The 21,554-nt window shown below is 36.7% G+C and overlaps 1 protein-coding gene across 2 annotated transcripts in view; it reads right to left on the bottom strand.

The window, feature by feature from the left end:
- LOC121428513 (probable flavin-containing monoamine oxidase A) overlaps positions 1–19,403 on the bottom strand; it is a 30,392-nt gene extending 10,989 nt beyond the window's left edge. Inside the window, exons 1-4 of one of the 2 annotated variants that reach the window (XM_041625188.1) lie at positions 19,162–19,403; positions 7,316–7,613; positions 5,899–5,986; positions 5,292–5,466 (exon numbers count right to left, since the gene is read on the bottom strand). In XM_041625188.1, coding sequence (XP_041481122.1) covers positions 5,292–5,466; positions 5,899–5,986; positions 7,316–7,613; positions 19,162–19,227 — 627 coding nt within the window. In that variant the 5' untranslated portion in view covers positions 19,228–19,403. Of the gene's footprint in view, positions 1–5,291; positions 5,467–5,898; positions 5,987–7,315; positions 7,614–11,612; positions 12,084–19,161 lie in introns of those variants that run through there. The other variant, XM_041625187.1, reaches the window with a different exon arrangement.
- Positions 19,404–21,554: the final 2,151 nt, after the last annotated feature.

Below are 21,554 nucleotides of genomic sequence, written 5' to 3'. Positions count from 1 at the left end.
CAAGCTTATTAAGTGCTAAATTAGCGCTTCATTTATATTATTAGAGTGCTTGCTTAAACGCAAGATCAATTAATGATCCCCTTGTATAAAGTTTGCTGAATCCGAGAGCGACATTTTAATTCTACGGCACTTTCTAGAACACATATCCATGTTCTGTTCAAGCCACTCAATCTCTCCTCACTATTTTTTAAAGAAGCATGTCAATTTACTATTCTATATTACTTAGAGTATGGCCTTATTTGCCAAGGAACAAACAGTAAAGACAGAGGGGTCGGTCATGGGATCAGACCCCCCCCTACCACCACCACTGCCACCACAAATCGTATGTCATATATAATTTGTCCCCTCATATGATATATCGGATTTTAAAAAAAAAATCTCTGTTTAGGAAATTATTTTCAGTTTTCATTTGAAGTATTGGCATGATTGGTTGGGTGTATCACGCAACAAATTGTTCAATTTTCTATTATTATTCGACTCCAGCACACCTCATCAATTTTGCCCATCAAAATTTCTTCGCCACTAGAAGCTGACAACAATATATTGATCGTAAATGTGGCTTTCAATCTTTTTCCAAAAAAAAAATATTGAAAAGGGAACAACTTGTGTAAATACTGACTTATACATCAATTTACATCTTGATTGCGAATTACTTCTAAAGAAAAAAAATCCAATTGTGTCTGTCGAGGTCTAGTTTATTATTTTGAGACACGAATTCCATCGGGGAGCATATTACCCGTAGGACTAGTAAAAATGCGTGACAGATCTATATGTCAAATCGCTTTAAACTGCCAAATAATGTCTATCTTATGTATCTATATCTTTCTATATATGTATTTATGTATCTATCTATCGATCTACCTTTCTATCTATCAATCTATTATCTACCTATTTGTCTATCTGTCTATCTATCTGTTTGTCCGTCTATCTATCTATCTATCTATCCATCCATATATCTATCTATCCATCCATCCATCCATCCATCTGTCTATCTATCTGTCTGTCTGTCCGTCTATCTATCTATCCATTAAATCCATCTGTCCGTCTATGGGTCAGTATATCCACAAATATCTGCATGGGGTTTCAATGGCTCTATCAATCTAGCTAACCGTCCATCTTATTTGATAATTTGTCTATTTTAAGTTGTTTTCATTCATTAATTGCACTTTCGTGTAGGTGTTCAAATCGCCCATTAACATATTCACCAAGGTGATGTATATTATGCTTGGAGTAATTTGCATAATGTGATTCAATTTTTATCATCAATGTATAAAGTAAAATGTACAGGTACGAAGAGATTCCGATTTTTTTTCCAAGTTGTACGGCTCCATAATGATATCGGGTAAAATCAAATCACTTGATAAAACCATTTCTGAAGTATCATTATGTAGTTCAAGAAGAAAATCCAAAAAAGTAAGTGAATTGTGTATTTTATATAGGTTTACTTCTACACCCCATCCCATAGCATATTGTTGAACAAATATCAGACCTAACCCATATTCGTAATGCATCAAAATCTAGTCACAGAGGGGTCCACTCCCTGTATGCACTGTAAGCATGGGTGAAATACCCGCATGAAATTCAAGAAAATTATGATAACATGCAAGCCACATAAAAATATATTGACGACGTTATCAATTTCAAATTGTATACGGATTAGTCGATAGAGGAGAGAGAAGGGGAGTACAAGATAAAGAAAGAGAGAGAGGGAGAGAGAAGAGAGGGGGGAAAGATTGGAAGAAAATGGAGAGGGGCGGCTCAAAAGGCAGACAGGGGAAGAAGGAAGGGAAGAAGAAAAAAGGGGCAAAGAGTTTGTTTTTCGACCATGTACCATATACAACGAACAATCAAAGGCGAGACAAATTAAATGGTTTACACAATAATCGTCTTCTGAGAAGCAAAAAATAATTTACTTCCCGTTCGTTCTGTACTACATAAAAATGTCAAAGTGGTCAGAAGTATTTGTTCTAGGCAGGCTTGTCTATGAAAGAATCCACAAATTGAGACTTGTGCAAATATTGACAAGAATGCTGGCATTTGGCAGCAAGTATCAATAAACCTCGCTTATATTTGTCATTAAACTGTTCAACAAATTAGTTCTGTGTGTATTGCCATGTGCTTCTGTGTGATACAGTGCATTAAAACACGCTCAAACCGTTCTATTATTCACTGAATGATATATTGTCTTTGTATGATTTATTTCAGTCAGTTGCATGGAAATGTGACTGAAAATTGGTCTATTTTATGTCGACGATAAGATATATGACATTTGTATCTCTGGCGATTATACATGTTATGCATTTATGATCATCGAAATATCATTACTTCGATGTTCAGCTCCCACCATTTCAAGATAAACGTATGACGATCACTACCACCGATCATGATTACAATACACCACAGACCTACCACAAATCATGTCGTATGAAAATAATCAAAATATATCTTTATTCCAGTTGTTTTGTGTTGATAATACAATCAATATCTTTTTACTATTATTTTTTTCTGCCGAGGAAAATGCAAGAAACTTGTCTGTTTTTACTGGCTTTCTGAAGGTGAACTTGACCCGAGATATATCTCTTAAGCTCTAGGTCGGCTAGGATGATTGCCATTTTGAACTGGCTGTATGACCCCGCACGTAAACCAACTTTGATCCCTGTTACATATATAGAAAGAACGCACAAAATATGCCCCCCCCCCCTTTCTCATTCCCAGATCATAGTATATCATAGTGCAAGAATGATGCCTCTTCTCAGTTCAACTTTTCGTTCGTTCGAATAGCCTATGGCTATTTTGAAATATATGGATCATCAAGAATCACAATACTTAACAGACGGAAATGATAACAATAAAATACACTAAAACATGAAATAAAATCCCTTGGTTCATTATTTGCCAGTCTCGGGACTTTTTCTCAATCAATATGTCTTAAATACCGTGACGTTTTACATAAGCAGGATTAATTTGTTCACAAAATAGAGAAATAAATGACAATGTTCAGTGTTATGGGTCTTCTATGTAGCTCCTAGTCCTAGCTGAAAATAACTTATTTTGGAACCAGTTAGTGAAAAGAGAAGAATATTTGGTAAATCGTTTCCTAGATTATTTAAATAAGCAATATATTATTTTCCCGATGCTATAGGCCTATACCGTCTGAGTCGACGTTTATTTTACAAGAAGCAATCCCATATATCCGTATATTGCCGCCATACACTCTAACAGACGTGATGTAGAAACGCATTTTAATATTCATGATTAAGCACAGGTGTGCATATACTATTCGGAATCACCATGATTTCATATTTGAAGAAACCAGACAAGTGGAAAGATCACAGCAGGACATTATAAAGAAACACAGCTGGATGGATAAATATCCTTGCGAACTTGTATTGTGACTCGTATTAATACTAAAGTATAATAGGGGATAGATGCAATTTCCAATTTCTTTTTATAAATGTGTGATGTGTAGTAAAGAGTTTGACAGTACGACAGAGCTTTTAAACCATTCCCGGGAAACCATTACACCCCAGACTGATCCCACACAGCCACCACCAGTGTATGAGGTCACAATCAGTGAACATAATTATAAATGGCAATTTCGAGACCGTCATAAACATGAACAGACATTTGGAATAAGCTAATCGGAGAAATGTCCGTAACATAATTATAACATTCTCTAAATACACCATGCTCTATTTACCAATCTTAAATGGACTGAAACATTCACGATTTCTTTTTTTACCCAAGGTTATATTTTGCATTATTTTAAGGTTAAAAAGAAAATGAATTAAAAATGGTTATACATGGCCAATAATACGAAAGTGTAAAGGGCGCACAAAGAATGAAACTGCCCAACTGCCCTTATGTGGGCTTGTTCTCGAAAACAATCAAAATGTGGTTATAAATTTGCCCCCAGTTAAAAAGTATGTGAACCCCCATAAAAAATGATCATCTTTAAAGTGTTAAAATTCTGCCATGCTTTAGATATCTTATTGTCAACTCAGATCATGATAAAATATTACATTCGATAAAGTTTGCTTCCTTTGGTTTGCCTGACATTGTAGGGAAGTTGTCTACTTTTAACACTCACCATAAAGGAGTGTATTTTGTGTGGTGGGGGTTCACAATCTTTTGAGTACAACTAGATATCTTGCCAATTTCTATGAATAAATCATCTCATAAATCAGGACCAGACAGCTCGGGAACTGATGCCCCAGTAACATAGGGTGGCAGCAGTGGGATCAACAAACACGTAACTTTAAAGTCTTTTTTCACCATTTAAGTGTAAAATTTTAACAAAATTTTATAAAGAGCTGTCAAAACAAACCATCACCCCCATACATACACACACACAACATACACCCACACGCGCGCAAGCACGCACATACACACAATCTCTTGTGACCATTGAAAATTATAATTATGATGGTGATGCTTACAAATCTTCCACCATCGCCCTGTTTACCCTCATCAGAATTATATTCATCATCATCATCATCACCATCATCATCATCACCATCATCATCACCATCATCACCATCAACACCACCACCAACACCACCACCATCATCATTATCATCACCACCATCATCATCACCACCAACACCACCACCATCATCATCATCACCACAACACCACCACCATCATCATCACCACCATCATCATCATCAACACCACCACCAACACCACCACCATCATCATCATCACCACCATCATCATCACCATCATCATCATCATCATCATCATCATCAACAACACCACCACCAACACCACCACCATCATCATCATCATCACCACCATCATCATCAACACCACCACCACCAACACCACCATCATCATCATCATCACCACCATCATCAACACCAACACCACCACCATCATCATCATCACCACCATCATCATCAACACCACCACCATCATCATCATCATCACCACCATCATCATCACCATCATCATCATCATCAACACCACCAACATCATCATCATCACTATTCAATTCATCTCCACATTCAATTTCCGCTACCATCATCATAATCATTAAAATAATAATAATAATGATTGAAAGTATTTTTCCAAACACATACGTCGTCATTAACCTTCATAACGCAAAGTAACAACATCAGCAGCATCAGCGACTTTTACAATCAATAACATAACAATTTCTTCTTCAAAGAACACCGTTAATGTGAAAGGGATTCATCGGGTATGGTGTAATTGTTTTATTAAGGAAATCAACATAACACCATCCATGGGGAAAAGGAAAAATGATTAATATTAAAAGTGCGACTTACTCTCGAAACAAAGGAACTGATGTCCAAACGTCTGAAAACATTGATAGGGTAAACATTTCTCTCAAATTCTTCTTTATCTCCATCCGCGTGAACTAAGATGTTCTTGCCCTCCTTGTATTCGGGGTGTGTTTCTATGTTCAGTTTGTCCAAAAGTTCAAGGATTGTCCTCTGTTCTCTATAACATATATACATTTTGAAATAAGTAAAATATGTAAATTTATTGAAATGGAAAGAGGAAACAGGCAAGTTTATTCAAATATTGTTTGTTTTTATAAGATGGACATAACATTGAGGCCATCCATTCTGTTTACTCTATAAAATAACAGGCACTTGTACTGCTCTCTGATTGTTGTGATCAATCCTATAATGCATAAATCATCATACATTTTTTTTCATAAATACACAATTTACGTTAAATATTTTTTGTTAAATAGTTAGCACTCCCTGGATATTTAAAATCATTTATATCATAATTATTGCTACCATGATTAAGGAGTATTGCATTTAAATGACCGTGCTAATTTATCAATCCGTAAATAATGTAAATAGGGAAACAAACATTACTTCAAATCTACATTTGATATCAAATTTATCATTTTTTACTTACGTATTGACCCACTGGTCACCGAGGTCGAATCGCCTGGTACCTGTGGCCGTGTTTAGCATGGGTGAATATATCCTGCCACCCACATTATCTGTTCACAAAGACACATGAATCTTGTTTAAGATCATAGGCAGAAAGATTAAACTGGTTTTATACAAGAAATACTCCAGAATCTGGAAGATTACATCTTATAATTATTATTAAAAAAACACATTTTGTTTTATGTCTGATGTTTGAAAAACTATCTATGAAGTCAAAGATATTTGCACAAATATCTGCAATATGTATTTTTCTTAATGGGAAGTTCGCCCTAGTACCAGAACAAAAATATAGAGGTAAAGGTTTGAGGAAAAATCCATCAAAGATTATGAAAGTTATTGTATTATTTTTTTTATTTGTGACGTCACATGCGAGCAGGTGCCCCATACATAAATTTCAATTTCCTGATGGTTCAAATTGTCAATTCGTCCACTGCTAACCACTCACCTCATGGTCTACCTTAGATAATGCCACTCCGTCCATCAACATTTGGTCTCACAGCAGTTTGGTCCAGTAAAAATTTGGTCATATCATCACTTCGTCTAATCACCAGTTAGTCTATGACCATTTCGTCTCACAACCAGTCGGTCTAATATTCGTTTTATTTTCATTCATTAGTTTTGCCAAAATAACACTTATCCTGATCAGACCAAATTGTATATAGACTAAATGGCTATTGGACCAACTGCTAATTAGACGAAATTGTGAGTGGACAAAATGGCAGTTAGACATTGCGGATATTGGACGAGAAGATGATAGACCAAAAGATAGTAGACGAGTTGGCAATAGGACGAATTCGCATTGGACCAAATGAAAATAAACGAATGGACCATGGTCACCAGTTTGGCTCCGCATGTAAACAAGCTTTCATGGCTAAATAACATACATCCAGTTCAGTAGCTTTTATAAAAGAGTTAACGGCTTATCATAGCCTTGTTCTCATTATAAAACTTAGCCTGATAGATTTGAAAGTAAAATGTTTGGTTCCAAATTACCTTTCTACCCTTGAAGCCATTATTCAAGTTGTTTTCATTTGTAACATGCTACAAGTCTCCATTAACGCACCCCTTGATATAAAGGCCTGGTCACACCGCCCGAGCGTTGTTGGAGCAGTCGTGGAGCGGTAGGGAAAGAGGGTCGAATTTCGCTCACAAAATTGGGGAAAAAATCGAAAACAAAACAAAAACAATCGAAATCGAAAATGGTGAACGGTAGAGAGCGGTGATGATTTTTTTTCTCTCCGCTCCACGACCGCTTCAACAACGCTCGGGCGGTGTTACCAGGCCTTAAGAGCCTCATTCATCTCATTCATCCCCCCCCCCCTTCATCTTACCCCTTCCTCGTCTATCCCCCTCCCCCACCCCATCACCCTTTTACATACCTTTTGCTTCGAGAACGATGACACTGAGTTCTGGTTGTGCCTGTCTGATGGCATAGGCGGACATCAGACCAGACAACCCTGCACCGACGATAGCCACATCGACAGCGGGCTCGGGTTCGGGGAAACGGTTCGAAACGAGCTCTGGTAGCGATGACGAGATTTTGGGCGACATGGGGTCAAGTTTGCTATTGTTATCGTTTTCGTCGCCAGTGAAAGATCGACCGAAGATGAAACTTCGGGATCGGGTCTTGACGGGCGAGTCGGTTCCATCTACCTCTTCATTACCCGTCACCACTTCCTGTGCAAACAAACAAAACAAAAAGACAACAAAAATATTAGGAAATAACAATATTGGTTTATTTATATACCCGTCATATTCCTTAATTAGCGTCACTATTCAAAACGCCATTGATTAACGCAATGATCGTTGCGTCAAAAGGGACCGTGTTGTTTTCCATTTGCAACGGTCTAAGAAGTTATTTCGGGGAATTATTTCAATGAATCATAATGCAACTATCGATGCGTTATTTTAAGACGCTACTCACTAGCAACCGAAGTTGAGATCAGTCCATTTTCAAAGGAATTTCACTACCTTGTTGATGTACTTTGAAATGGAAACTATGATATCAAGAAGACTGCAATAAGGATTAAGGTTTAATTATGCACAACAAAGTGCGGCAAGACTGAATTTTCGAGGGTTTAAGCTTAGTCTTACTCCCTCACAAAATATGTGGAAAGTAACGTATGTACTTTACATGCACAAGTAGATTTTTATCAGTGAAAAGAAATCAAGACTAAAAAAAGATAAAGAATTTATAAAGACATATGTACAAAAAAGGGGTCGCAAGTTTAAGACCCTTATCGAATGTATCTTTCCTGTTCTTTGGCATGTGATACCATCTCTCATTACCCCCCCCCCCCCATGCCCTCCCCCTCTCGATCTCTCTTATAAAGTTTCCACTTTTCTATGACTTCTGATCATACAAGTATAGCAAACAAATCAGACACCGTACAATACATGTTTATATATTTCTATATATTCCCGAACATGGTGGTGAACAAATTGTACTCTTTCCACTCCTTAATCCTGCGGGGTTTTTTTGGAATGAAGCTCGAAAGTATTCAAGAAGAAAAGAGGAATTGTATTCTTCGAGGGCACATGCACTTCACAAAAGGGGCACAAAAGGCTCACAAACTCAGACAGTACTATTATATAGCCCAGCTTTGATATAAAAATGAACTTGCTATTCAGTCTAAATGCTTACACAGATCCACAGCATTCAGAACTGATGCAAAGTAGAATATTTGTGACCGTATTAAATCTTTGATAGCTGCACGAACCCGAAAAGCAATTCTGAATAATACGAGAAATGTAATACAAAAAGTACCGACAGGAGGCATTCTCTGATAACTGATGTTATTTTGACACTTAAATATGTCAAGTCTGTGGCATCAAATGTGTTTTCCCCAAAAGAAATGATCCTGTCTTTCATTTCATTCTCATGTTATTTGTTCTCTCTATAACAAATTCACATCATCTTTTTGTTAGAAGGAAGAAATTTTCAACATGTCTTTAATTATGTAATGCCATATCTGTTACTATTCATTAATCATGTTAATCAAAGGCAATATGAGCAAAGTGGAAGAAATGGTAGTGCCATCTATGCTTCTATATATTGCAGACATCGCATGACGGGCCTATCATCGAAACAATCACTTTCTATGGCCCATGCAGTCGATCGTTAGACTATAAATATGAAAAAGAAAAATGAGTTCAGTAAATAGAGATGGTAACAGGCTGAGATTAAGGATTCTTTCGGCATACCTTCTCATAAAACCATAAAACATTTAGAGAAAAATCCTGTTATGTCAACTTTTATAGATGTATTTCTTTATTTGCAAAAAGTGCTAAGTATCTTTTGACATCCGTAAAGTAATACTTTTTTATCCATCTTAAGATCATTCATTATTTCATTCTTTGCTCTGTTGATTTTCTAAATAGAGAGAGTTTTATATATTTTATGAGAATGGGATAACAGGCCTACAGGGGGCAAAATCGTGAAGAATATAGGTATTCGACCGTTGATGAAATAAAAGAGGTTTGTACAGAGTTGCTAAAAGAAGCTGGAATCCTCTTTTTGTTCCTTTTGTGCCCGGGGGGGGGGGCACTTACATTGACGAGTGGATACCATGCGCGACCAAAAAAAAACACGTAAAAAGGATGACTTTTCAAGATAGGGCACGTATACTTACGGAACGTGATAAGGGTGTCAAAAACACCGAAATAATGAAAAAAGGGGTATCTATTTTGCTAGGAAAGCTACTAGTTTAGGGTTAAATTTCGGGGGATGATAAAACAAAATCAAACTGTTTTATAAAGGATGTCCTTTTTGCCCAAACATTACATGTTTAGAGTCCGATTTTCGCGAGGTGTGGACGGTCGGGCCGTATACTGAACCAACCGACCGACCAGCCCATGACATTACAATAAAATATCGCTGTACTTGTTTAGGGATCATTTTAGGGAATTAATACTTGCCAAGAGTATCGTTTTGTTTCCAATACTTGTTAAGAGTAGGGTTTCACACGCCAATACTTGTTTAGGGTGCATTTTCAGAATATGGAAAATACGTGTTAAGGGTGCTTTTCGAGACCCATGCATGGTCACGCATGGTATCCACTCGTCAATGGAAGTGGCCCCCGGGCATTTGTGCCTGGGTCGTGTTTGGCTTACGATGCTCGTACGGATCTCGAAAACTCATCGTATCTTCTGACATCGTATCCTCTGCTGCAAGGTTTCTATGAGAATTCCAATATACCCGTTTGTTAATTTTCATGATTATAAATCGTGCAATTTCCGTAGTAGACTCGATCTTTTAGCCTCTTCTGTTTGGTTAAGAGTCAATCAAGTCTAATTTTCAGCTGACAAATCGTAAGCCCTAAACACGAAACTCACTGCATACAAATCAGTCGCAGAAGTAGGCTAACAGTTCATTTAAGGCCAGGGGGATACTGTATGGAAGCTGTGCTAATCGTAAATAGACCGTACGATTTTGGTTCATCAACAGCAAGAGCTTCTTCTCTGGGATGATCTACCTCCTTCGAGATAGAAGATTCTTGCAGCTGCATGTGCCTAGCCTCACGTTCGGGAGTGTAGCATCCTCGTAATCCTTATTCATCAAGGATGATTTGCATCACCAGTCTTGATTTAAATGCATCAGTGGAGCTTTCAAAGTCTGTTACCTCTTGTGACGCGTTTTTGTTTGCATCGTCTGGGTCTTTCTTTCAATTTCTTTAGTGAGTGACCTCACAGATAATTGTTCCTTGAAGAAGTGAAGAGGTGATTCGTGTTTTTGCGTGTAGGCCTGTCAGGGTCTTTCTTTAAATTTCTTTAGTGAGTGACCTCACAGATAATTGTTACTTGAAGAAGTGAAGAGGTGATTCGTGTTTTTGCGTGTAGGCCTGTCAGTGTCTTTCTTTAAATTTCTTTAGTGAGTGTCCTCACAGATTGTTACTTTGAAGAAGAGAAGATGTGAGTTACCATGCCTTAAATCCTCCTATACTACAGTGACTGTAAGTCCAATACTCTATGAAATACGAACCTATCTATGGATTTTATCTATGAAGGTTAAGAATACGATAATTATAAAAATATGTTACCATGGTCTTAGTCCTATAGGTCTTTGTACGTATTAAAATTCGCCTGATCAGAGAACCCTGGTCTGATGAATGTTTTGTGATAGCATACTTTTCAACTTTTGACGCTGTAAACGTCATTGGTAATTCATGAGATTAAGCTTTCAACGGCTTTCCGCCCTTTTCTTCCCTTTTTCTCATTATCTCTTGATTTTCCACCCTTATCCCGCTCTATTCAGTTGACCGTTGTGCCCCGCTTGAAATTGGTACATGGGGCACGCGCCCCCATACCTCTTTGGTAAACATGCACACTTAGCAAATTAGGATTTGGCGATTACAGTCATTGTTTGGGTTGAGTCTAATTTAAAAATAAATGGATATAGCCGAAATATTCAAGCCATCACGGTATAATTTCAATTAAAACATGTACATAGCCTTAACTTCATCCAATTTTTTCTTAAATTAAGTAAGTGAAGGATAGATAATGGAATTCTTGCAAGGTGCCTATTCTGTCCTCGTCCCTCCCCCTTCCCTCCAGATTTACTAGGCCTGCGCATTCACCTACATTGATTTTGATATTATCCCCATAAGAAAACCTCAAAATGGAGGGCTACAACTACGAGGGCTATTGGCCAAAAGGGTGCGCGGGAGATAAACTTACAATGTAAGTAGGTCTCTTCATCTTCAGGTAAGACACCGTTACGTAACGATCGACATCAGCATTATCCATAGTCGCCGAGATGTCTGTTCCATAGGTTGTCCCGTTCATGATGAACGCGCCAAAATAACTTTCGCAGACGACTTCAGTTCCTCGAGATTTCGTATGACACAGCGTATAATGGTACGAACCAGCAATAAATCTAAAAGCACTTCACTTCAATTCAACTGAACTGAAGCAGGGTAATATATTGCACTTCTAAAAAGCTAAATAGCTATTCAAATAAAGGGAGTGCCGGTCTTGCTTGCTTGTAGTTGATCCGCCTTTCAGCAGAAATACAAAGTTCCATAAATGACACTTCGATTATACAAGCACAATCTTGTTGCGTTTCAAAACGTTTTGTTAAGATTTCGAGTACACAGGAACTTCGAGTTTACTGTACCGTGTATATACCTCGTCCCAGGGAAATGAGAGCATTTATTTCCCTTCAAAAGCTTTGAGGTTTTGTGTGAAAAGCAAGGATTTCGTGCACCTTGCCAATCCTTTTATGTCTCGAAACGGACCGATGCGTTTGAATGTTTCTAATCCAAGAGCTTTGACTGTGATTACAAGCATGGTCGGACCGCCGAAATCACTTCGTTAAGGTCGATGTTGCATTCAGAACGAATTTTGTTTACTTATTAGCTATAGATACATGAATATGTTTTTCACACTATCGTTAACCGTGGACTATATTTTAAACCAACTATTTCATTTATTATCATCATTTTTATTATTATTATTATTATTTATTACTATTATTATTATCATTATCATTTAGTTATTTGTAATTATTATTTCTATTTTTTTTTTGGGGGGGTCAAACCGTCTATCTCCCCCCTCCACTATTTGCTGTAATTACTGTTGATGATCTTTCAAAACACCCCTTCCCTTCAGTGGCGTACCTAGGATTTTCCACAGGAGGGTGGGGCAAATTCGTCCGCCAATAATTGACAAGCAAAAAAGAAAAAAATCTTCAACCACAAATATAGGATTTTTCGTACCAGAAAAAAATTTGACAAGCAAAAAAAAAGGTCTTTAAGTTCAAAGGAGCGTGCCAGGGATCAGTTGTAACTCGTCAGGGGGGGGCAGTCTGCCCCCCCCCCCCCACGTAGGTACGCTAATGCCCCCTTATAATAAACGGGAACACCCATGATCCCCCGCCCCGAAAAAAAAAATCGTCAACTAAGTAACGAGATGGCGTCCTCCTTGTAGGCAAATCTTTCCCATTAAACATAACATCGAGGTGGCCACAATAATGGTACGGTATATTTACCAGAATCTAGTGGCAATCTTAACCGCTTGCAACTATTCCAATTCATGTATCAGCTAGATAGAAATAGTGTACCTAATGTCTTACAAAAGAAATTTATGAGAAACAATACTTTACATTCATATAATACGAGACAATCAAATGACTATCACCTACCTAAAAGTAGAACAGTATTTTCTAGCAAAACTGTATTTTTCACAGGACCAAAACTCTGGAATTCTCTGGACAGAGAAATGAAAGAGGCAGCTAATCTTAACCGATTTAAATTACTCATCAAAAAATTTATTCTGAATTCTTATTGATTCAATCAAATATTTTTGAACTTCATACTTATCCACGTTAGTATTGATTATTTTAAAGTCAATATTTAATTTTGTATATAGTGTATATATACATTTGTGTTACAGTGTTTATATCTATATAATTGTATAGAATTTGGCTAATTATTTTACTCTATTTGTATCATATTACCCTTGTATAAAGTTTTAATAAGGGGTCTACATTTTACAAGCACTGCTTTTTAGTAGGCCCCTCCACTTTTTTTCTTTTCATTGCTACGTTTCAGTACTGCATGTGTTATGCATTTTTTTTCATTGGAAACATGATTTATTACGAAATGTACTTTGATGATTGTGGAATAAGAATATATCAATAAATAAATAGCATGATCAACTGTCATTGTGACCACCCCCCCCCCCCCCATTCTCCTCTCTCTCCCTCGCCCCGACCTTCCCGCCCTTCCTTCTCCATGTTCTCCTCCCCTCTTCATGTATTTTAAAATATGGTTCATCGTCGTGATGGGGATGCATATTATAATTTAACACATACATCCCCAACATCATGATAACCAACATTTCTACGTGTTTTGATGTTTCTTATGATGTAGAATGCGTGTGAATTGAGCTTTCTATTTGATGTTGAATGTTTTTTTATACAAATTGTGTAAAAGCTTATGCAATTCGGTTTTCCAGCCGATATAAAAACCCTTAATTGTTATCACAAACCGTTTTAAATAAATGATTTAAGAATGACTTGATAATGTGCCCGTGGGGGGGGGGGGCGCGGGTCATTGAAAGAATTAGTACAGTCATCCGCTTTCTCTTTTCAAATTATAGTGACTTAAAATAATGAATGAGGAATGTGCAAGGAAACACTGATACGTTGCTTTATCCTTCAATAGAAAGTCTTTGGAAAACTCAATTCAGATGTAACGCTTGAAAGAATAAAGGTCTAAATGCTGTGTATATTTTTATATTAAAGATAGGAAGAATTTAGGCAAGATTTTAACTAAGTTAAACATTGAAAATGAAACGCTAGACTTCTACCAAATAGGTTTAAGGTGAAGCCCTCCCTACTTACATGTAATTTCTTCTCAAATAAATAGAGAAAAATAAAACCATTATTAGCACCGCGTTGATAATTAATCGAAAGCGAAATGTAAAAGGATCACATTACGGTATTTGACAGTTTCGCTTAATTATTTCACAATTATCACATCATTGATATTATGCAGAGAGCAGATGGTATCACGCACTCACTAGGCATATAAAAATGACAAGACGATTGTACGTAGCTGATAGACCACAATTTATTCCGAGCTTTCGGCCTTAGGCCTTCTTCATGGGTTCTGTATGTTAACAAAAGCGAACGAAACATATCAATAGTATAGACATGATAGAGGGAGCAACATATGGACATATAAGCATATACATGTATTAATATTATAACTGGTAACTGGTATGACAACATATCAACAACAAAGTCGTGGTACAAGACACAGTCGTCATGTTAAGGAGTAGATGCCTGGTTAGAATATATATATAAATTTGAAATGTCAAATGATCCACTTTCCCATGCAACAATACATTTTTTTAATCCTCCTTAAAAACGTGTAGTTTTAATTTCGCAATTTCTTATTTAATATTTCTTATTCAATCAAAGGCTTCTTTATTTTCTTATGTATATCACCCCCCCCCCCCCCCGCCCCTGACAGCACCAATGCTTCGGATGTCGCTGCAGCGGGAGATGGACATAGAGGAAAATCCAATACCTAGTACAGCAACACCAGGGAAGTGTTGAAACAACAATTAATAATCAAACCAATACTATTTTAACACTCTCAGTGTTGCTTTAATGCCTATCTGGTGTTAGGCTAACGCGAAAAACGTGTTGTTTCAACACTTCCCTGGCGTTTACCGATATGGCGTTTTTGCAGTGTATATACGTTGTGTTAAATAAAATTTCAAAAAGAAATGCAATCGGCTCCATCATTTGAAAAGAAAAAGAAACACTTCTTTTCATCGCTCCTATATTTCCCTTGACACCAATGACCAGATGACCCCAAAGATATCCCCTTCCCGATCCGCCAAATATGTGCAGGGGGAAATACAGACGAGGCCAATATACACTCTTAAAATGTTGGCCAACGTACTGTCAACACAACAATTGGTTAAAAATGTATCCTACTCTGGGTAGTTTTCAACCAATACTGTGTAGATTTCAACCCAGAATTGGATAAAGGTTTAACCAATTGTTAATATGGATAGTATGTTGCCCAACATTTAAAAGTGATGTAGTCAAAGCATTGGTTATAGGCCTACTAATCGATGTTCATGCTTATTTTTTAAGCAACTAAACAAAATTCTTCTTTTTTTTACTCGATAATGCATTAATTACTATAAAAATTTTCATGGAATATATCTTTTGACGTGTCTTTTTTTTTAATTACCACAACATATATTTTTTTGGCAACTTATTAGATTATACAGTCGGTTGATTAGACCCTGGAATAATAATTACTTACTTTATTTATACACCGATTAAATATATTTTGCCATATTGTACGATTAATCAAAATTCTAACCTTGTTCTTCTGTGGCAAAATCATTGCTGGTAGATAAGTGATATGAGAATATATGCAAATATGTAACGTATTTGCATTTTCAGCACCGACTCCGTTTAAATAAATATGAGGGTTGTTAATTTAATGAATTTTATTATATATTTTTTCACTTATCTCTGACTTGCAGGTTGTACAGTTATAGTCGGAACTTGAAAATTCCGAACACAAGACAAAAAAATGTGAATCACGTGACTTAATTTCGTTTTGTTATTAATGTTACCGCTTTCCTCTCTCTTATTACTGGTTACGATTTTGTGTTGGAATATGTCTCTCTGCCTTTTTATATCTGCTGTAAAACCAATAATGAGTGAACACTAGTATTATTTTAAATGGATATAGACATCTGTAAATGACAGTAATGATACAACAACATTCTAAAAACGGATTTGTCAAAATCACCACTCTCTTAATTGGTTGATTGTCCGACCGATAAAACTGGTCAAAATCAACCGTGATTCTTGGTAAATTTTACCCAATAATTTGATGATTTTGACCATATGATGTTTTGTCAGCTGGACACATGACAAACATGACAAAGGGAATGGTCATTTTGACCAATCGTTTTTAGGGTCCCTGTTGTCATCATCTTTTCTATCAATTTTTCTATTATAGGAAAAAAATGACACGATATTTGATGGCTCTGCCAGTATGATAATTTTCTATTCGGCGTGCTTTATAAATAAACATGCACTGTATTCCTTTACAATCTATGAACACCAGAACCATTTCCAATCGATACAACGCTCTCCAACGGTGTTAATTTCAGCGACTCATTTGGTCTACTGCATGATTCTCAACAGTTCGACAGGACAGTAATGAGTAATGGGTCCCTATATACCAAGCAAACAAGCGATTTGCCTTTTGTTTTCTGTACTTTTAATACAAATGAAATTCGGCCCATTCGTACCAGATCCAGCATACTGTGTGTATTGGTTTGGCTAATAATGCTTAAGTAATGCAAAATTGTTATGATCGAATTAATTCATTTTCAGTTTTATTTCTGGTTAGGAACATTCAATGGGCCTAATCAATACCCAAATATTATTGTAAGTATAATTTCATTTTCAGTTTTATTTCTGGTTAGGAACATTCAATGGGCCTAATCAATACCCAAATATTATTGTAAGTATAATCATAGAGCTCTGTAATAGCTCCATGGTATAATTACGACAGGTGTGGGTTCATCCAAAAGTGTATGAAAGGGAGGCTCTATAAAATAAGACAACAGGGAAAGCGAAATTGAAATGGGGAGTAAAACGGAAAGAGGATTTGGTTTGAAAAAGGGTGAACAAATATAAATTGCATAATGAATAACACAATCTAGCACTATTTTTTAAAATCATGATATAATAATCATCTTACTTTAAGCAAAATAAAAGATTAGACGAAAAATAACAAGCTACTCTTGTCTAGAATATTTCTATACTCACCTTAATGTTGTCGAAAACTTTCTCGGCATCGTCACCTAACTTTTTGAAAAATGCTTCCATGACTGAGATTATAAATAATTGAGGAAAACCCTCACAAATTTATGTTGCAAAATATATATCTGGTGAGTACTTAGAATCGGATTATTGCAACGAACATCTGTTCGCGTGATGCCTTAGGCTCGGGTATTGTTGACAGAATTTGTATACAGTGTGCGCCAATAATTAAAAGAAATATATGAAAGAAAACACACATAAATTATGAAATGATTACTGGACGATGAGATTTGACCTCTGCGTCACTTTACCGGGTGTGAGAGCAAATGTACAGATGTCGATTCCAGAGGGGGCAAATATGAAAAATAAATTACATTTTTAATGCTAAATAGTGCTATTAAACACGTTGAACACATTCAATAATACTCTATAGGTTTAGTGTGTAAACGAATATCTTTTAAAAATCGTTTATCAAAATGGAATCGTTCAGCGCCGAAAATTTTGGACATTTTTTTTTGCCACCCCCACCCGAATCAACCCCTGAATGAAAATGCCTTGAGACAGACAAATACTCTTTGATGCGATGCATACCAATTTTTTTTCATAAGCTGATATCCTGAATCATAAGAATTTTAGATGCATTGTTTCTTTGCTCAAACGTCGGTAGATCGTTCTGATCTTGCTAAAAAAATTTGAACATTAAGGTAATGAGTGATGAAACAAGTTTAAAGGGTGGTGAATTAGGGTGCATGGTAATTATGAAGATGCAGATGGAGTGTAGGCTATTCATGTAGAACACTCCGAAACAAATACACGATGTTGTAAGATAATATGATATAATCGCGGATAATATATATCCGCGATGAATAAAGAAGCGCAATATTCATATTTCCCGTTAGAATCAAGAGCGCCCCCCCCCCCTCCCCCCAAAAAAAAAATGATTTCTAGTTTTCGCGATATGCGATCCTTCTTAATTTTCTAAAATCCGGGACTGAAAGTCAGGGATGCAGCTAGGACCCACTATTTATCTGTTATTATTGAATTGACTACGAGGTCTCAATCAGCTATGCATTTATCATGTCGAACCTCTAGGGAGGTTTAGGGTTTTCACAAACGAATTTTCTTCCAGTTATTCGTCATATAATCAGATAATGAGAGCCTTACTTTCAGTTTACAATACGCCTTGTAAAGACTTAGGTTAGTTCTTAAAACGAAAGATAAAAATTGTAATGAATATATATTATGATTATAATCTATACATGCATATGAAAAATGTTGACTATTGAATGAGATTCAAGTAAACGGGCGTACACTCTAAAAAAAGTTTTCCTTAATGTTGGGTAAAATGGGAAGATGCATGTAGGTTGGGTAAAAAGATACGCAATATTTTTGTAGATTTAACACTTTTATGTTGCGTTGAAATACGCAATATGGGGTAAAGAAAAAAAATATCCGCAAATATGCATGTTCACTTTTTACCCAATATTGAGTAAAATTTTACTCAAGGGTTTTGTTAGAGTGCAACTAGATATGAAATAAGTTTATAGAGAAAGAAATACGTTCACAAAATTACATTCTACATCCCAGTATATAAGCACACCAAAGAACATGGTATCACTTAAACCACATAGATATTCCATTCACCAAATATATATACACTGCAAAAACTCCGGTGTTGATTTAACACCAGCCCGGAATCTATATCTGTCCACATCAGATGAAACACCAATTTGGAATCAAACCGATGCTGTTTTAGTACTAATTGGTGCTGTATAAACACATATCTGATGTTAGACCAAAACCAAACTAGTGTTGTTTAACACTTCTCTGGTGTGGACAGATATAGAATCCGGGCTGGTGTTGAATCAACACCGGAGTTTTTGCAGTGTATATTTATATATCACTTAATCTTACCTTTATGTTTTCCAGCAAATTTTCAACTGACAGTTGCTTCAGAAAACTTTTTCTTCCTGATGACATCTTGATTTAAGGATTTCTCTTCGATCGTTCGATGCTTATTTTTTCGTTTGAGGTCTACGTTGATCGTTCTATTGCTATATGTTCGTGAAAAAGTTAATCAGACTTAGAAGTAATGAACGAACATAAAAGAGGTCACCGTCTTTTGGTTAAGCCGGCAGTGTGAAATCAAAGAAAACTGGCCATATCTTCTGCCTCTTGCCAAACTTATACGAAGAATTCACGTTGCATCCGCGTGGTTATCTTGTAATTCAATACTTTACCTAAACAAAGAGAAAACTAAGTTTTGAATTACTTTCATATAGCATTATCTTTTATGAGACCATGCAGTTTAATGGACGATTTGTTATGATGGACACCCACCATCATGAAATTATATTACTTTATTGTTATGCACAAAGGACGCCTATAAAACGATTGGCTTAACTTTCCAATAAGATCAGTGAATTTTTAGTGAGAATACACTGGTATGATAATATTTGATCTGATATTAAGACGTGACATTCGATTCGTGATTATCGTTGGTCTCCAGTCAATAAAACAAAGCTTGATGGCCAACCTGAGGGTCATTTTGGTCAAAGCAAAGTGTGTACCAGCATGTGATAATTTCTAGAACACATGCCTTTGGACTCTACGTTATTTGCGAGAGACGTCGCCGTCACTATGTAGCAATTCCTGAATTGCCTAGATTGGGCTTCACCTGCGCCTTAATAGTAATACATGTCCCTTTCATGATGCCCCCAAACGTATCATTGTCATATTATTCTAATTGACTCCGCCACCCACCCACCCCCCCTCCCGCTGCCCATGGTACTATGGCTATATTAGCAATGGCGAATATATGGGGCCTTGGTAGCCACGGACCCCTATTTTTTACAGCTAAGAAAAAAAGGAAGAAGGGGAAAGGAGAAGAGTGAAATATGATACTTTTTTATCTATTATGTCGAAGCATTAAATGAAAATTATATTATCTATAAAAGGTCAATTTCGGAGCTCACTTGCTTCGCTCACACGCATCTATTTAATAATAATTTGCCCCATTTGCCCGTGTCTGCCCCCTCAAAATGTTTGGCTTATTAAGCTTTTGGCATTTATTTTATAATTAGCTTGGAAATGCTTCATGAGTATGGGTCCGGATCCAAGTTGCCAACTCCAAGATGCCCAAGTTAATTGGCATAGGCCAATACCTTATTCCATATACCATCACTTTGTGTCTTAAAGGGCTTCTAAAACCTGCCATCACTTGTGACATCACTAATTTTTGACAGGTCATATAATATTTTTTCAGATTCCCATTAAATCAAGCGGGATGCTTTAAAGTGCTATCGACATGATGAGATGGTGAGATTTTCTTTTGCCTTCATTATCACATTGACAATCGACAATCCAGACTTCATGTTCCAAAGAGCAACGTATCAGAGTACCAGAGGTCATTCCCAAAAGCTTATCAAAACTCAATCCAAACTGCCGGGATATGAAAGGTCAACCACACCCCACAAAACTGTTGATTTGAATAAATAGAGAAAAATCAAGGCAAGCATATAACACTGAAAGTTTCATCAAAATCGGATGTAAAAAAAGAAAGTTATGTTTAAAGTTTCAATCCACCCCTAGCCTTTTTGCCTTCCCTGGTAGGCATATTAGACGAATTCACCAGTGGGTGTCGCGAGCTTTTGTAAGATCACCGGGGTCTCGAAACGGTTCTAAAGGGGAGGGGGGGGCTGGCGCAAAGTGGCAGCTGACCAAACAAAATGTCACAATGAAATGATTATTTTTACGTTTTTGTACAAGGCTTTTTGGGGAAAAATGTGTGTGTGTGTGTAGGAGGGGGAGGGGGTATGCCTCCTCCGGTTCCGCGGCCCCTGTATCATAATTTACAAGCCCGTCCAAATATGTTTATTTAAAGAAAGGTCGTTGAATATAAAATTATTTCGTTTGGACCTCTCCCAGTTTTAGAATCCCGTTCAAAATTTTAACAAATTTTCTGATGGACTGTCTTGTCCCTTTCTTTTTCGGAAGGGGGGGGAGGAGGAGGGAGGAGGCAATTAATTACACCAATTTGTTTGTAGGCCTATATGCTCTTTGCCTGGAGACTCTTTGCTCAAGAAGAGAGTGTAGAATTTTACCTTCTTTCGGGCCTCGGAACCGGCAGGTCGAGGGGCTAAAGACCCTATACCCCCAGCATTTTTCCATTTTTCAGTAATCGCAAAAAATGACCACCTCCTGATTATGAAATGTCGTTCTCAGTGTTCGGCACCATTTCAGAAATGGTGCACACTCTCCAACCCTCTAGGTCTATTGTTATTTATTTTTGTAGGCCCTATTCCTTT

The sequence above is a fragment of the Lytechinus variegatus genome, chromosome 15 (assembly GCF_018143015.1).
Source record: "Lytechinus variegatus isolate NC3 chromosome 15, Lvar_3.0, whole genome shotgun sequence".
In the NCBI taxonomy this organism is placed as follows: domain Eukaryota; kingdom Metazoa; phylum Echinodermata; class Echinoidea; order Temnopleuroida; family Toxopneustidae; genus Lytechinus; species Lytechinus variegatus.
Note: the sequence above shows the minus strand (reverse complement) of the source record. Positions and strands in the feature narration are given on the sequence as shown.